The sequence below is a fragment of the Austrofundulus limnaeus genome, unplaced genomic scaffold, assembly GCF_001266775.1.
Source record: "Austrofundulus limnaeus strain Quisiro unplaced genomic scaffold, Austrofundulus_limnaeus-1.0 Scaffold1014, whole genome shotgun sequence".
Lineage (NCBI taxonomy): Eukaryota > Metazoa > Chordata > Actinopteri > Cyprinodontiformes > Rivulidae > Austrofundulus > Austrofundulus limnaeus.
The window spans coordinates 107,521-109,808 of NW_013953416.1; the positions used below are offsets into that span (position 1 = coordinate 107,521).

A 2,288-nucleotide genomic window follows, 5' to 3' on the forward strand; every position below is an offset into this window, starting at 1 on the left:
GAAAACCACACTGCTCTTCCTGAATCCGAGGTTCGACTATCCGACCTTACCAGGGAGGCTTAAGAGTGTGACCCCCCTGTAATTGGAGCACACCCTCCGGTCCCCCTTTTTAAACAGGGGGACCACCACCCCAGTCTGACGTACCAGTCCCAGGTATTGTAAATATGTAATATTATAAATATTTATAATATGTAATATTATACTGTAAATATTTATAATATGTAATCACAGCAGTCAGTTTTTATAGTCGTTTCATTTCTATTTTTGTTTCATGAGAAGTTTTCTTTAGTAAGGAAGGAAAAATGTGTGAAACTAGTTATTTTCACAACATTTCTTAGACTTTATTAGCAGTATTTATAATAATCTGTGCATTGTTTATAATAGCAGATTGATCTAAACACTGTTTTCTTAACCAGGACTTTCTCATTTATCTTGTGATGAATCAGTTATAGAAGATATATCTGTGAATCCTCACAGAGGTCTAACCATGAAACATGGGTCACACTGACAGCCCGCCCTGCACAAGATGGCGTCGCTCTCGTACCACAGTGACTGTGTTCTGGAGCGAGCAGCGCCTCTGCTCTTTACACCTGACAGGTTATACCTTCTTCAGCAGGTCCTCCAGGACGGCAGCATCCTTCAGGTCCAACACGTTGTTTTTCACCAGCTTTATTTTGATCACAAGCTTTGAAAAAGGCACGGGGTCTTAGAAAAGCAACACAAAGATTCATCAGTTCAACAAGTCATCGTTAAATCATCATCGGCTCTGGTCAGTTGGTTTCTGGAACAAAGCGGTCGTCAGGACTCACCGTAGTGGCAGATAAATGCTTTTGGTGTGCCACACGTCTGTTCCGTCCAGAGTCCAGAGTTCCCAAAGTTTGCTGCCACACAGTTCTGTGTGGGGCCGCTAGGGTGCCCCCACGCCCAGAAGGTGTAGGAGGCCTTGTCTCCATCGGACCACTTCCACTGGTCTCTGAACAGACCGATCCACACCGAGCCTCCATCCAGTATGTTCCCTTTAACTCTGTTGTTATCGTCTGAGTTTCTGACGCTGGCCAGGTCCGTGTAGTGGGCCCTGCAGTAGCTCAGAGCCTGGGGCCAGGTCATTASAGTTGTGATCAGGGTAAGAGTTTCAGTCTGACCTGAAAAAAGACCAACGAAGAACCGAAGAAAACCATAAAATCAAACATATCTGAGCCCTGAGGCAGAGCTAGACACGTCCAGAATGTTTTACTAATTATTCAAGTCAAATGTTAGGAAATCTTCTGATTTACAAAACTTTCCCTGAGAGAAATAATTTTTTAGCTTTTAGTTAGCTGTTAGCTACTTCTGCTAGCATTTAGTTACATTTACCTAGCATTTAGCTAGTTTTGTTGTTCTTCTAGCATATTGTTTTATTTATTTATTTATTTATTTATTTATTTATTTATTTATTTATTTTTGCTATTTTTACATTTCAGTTAATGTTTCTCTATTTCAAAAAGGCGACTTTTAGTTTGCAGCTAGCTTTGTGCTGCTGCTTCTTTTAGCAAACATTTCAGCTTGGCTTTTGCTAGCTTTAGCTCTGTGCTAGCCTTTTTCTTTTTTTTAGTTAACATAATGATACTTCTGGCTAGAGTTTTGCTATTTTTAGCGCATGTTTGTTCATGTTTAACATTTAAATAGTGGTATTTTCTAGCTACCATTCCGTTATATTCAACCAACATTTAATATCATTTTGTTACAATTTGTATTCCAGTTGTTCCGACCTGTAAAGATGTTGTGTTTGCTGATTGTGGATTCAAACTCTTACCACTCACAGTAGCACAGACTGCTCTACGGAGGATGTTACAGGGTGCGTCGTTCCAACCTGTACTGGACACCWCCACACACGCCTCCACAGCCCCGGAGTTGGACGGTTCACCTGATACCCACGCCCTGTAGCCGGTCCCGTAGCCTTGGTAGAATGCTTCATCCGTCAGCGACCACCTCCAGCTGTTAACGTCGTTAAAGTAGCCGATCCAAGCCTGTGGAAAACATTAACAAACATTTATTTCTGTGTTCAGCTCCTGATGTTTGATAAACAGAATGAACTTCAGATAAAAGACGGCTGCTGAGAGATTTTAGCTGAAAAAGCTGAAGTCAAACTGAAAAAGKTTTAACAGGCAAAACTGTTAGTGAGTTAAATTTGAACAGCTGACTTTTGCAACTTGTAGGAAAACAAAAGTTATAACTCAGGAGAAATCAACCAACTTGTTAAAAAAGACAAACAAAGCAGAAATGGAGTTGAATTAGTAGAAAGTAGTAAA

The 2,288-nt window shown here is 40.7% G+C and overlaps 1 protein-coding gene across 2 annotated transcripts in view; it reads right to left on the reverse strand.

The window, feature by feature from the left end:
• Positions 1-2,006, reverse strand: part of LOC106533757 (macrophage mannose receptor 1) — a gene marked incomplete at its 5' end in the record, with an annotated part of 4,095 nt that extends 2,089 nt beyond the window's left edge. For both annotated transcript variants that reach the window (XM_014030189.1, XM_014030187.1), the window contains 3 exon segments: positions 605-705; positions 810-1,142; positions 1,793-2,006. In XM_014030189.1, the coding sequence (XP_013885643.1) occupies positions 605-705; positions 810-1,142; positions 1,793-2,006 (648 nt within the window).
• Between the last annotated feature and the right edge of the window lie 282 nt (positions 2,007-2,288).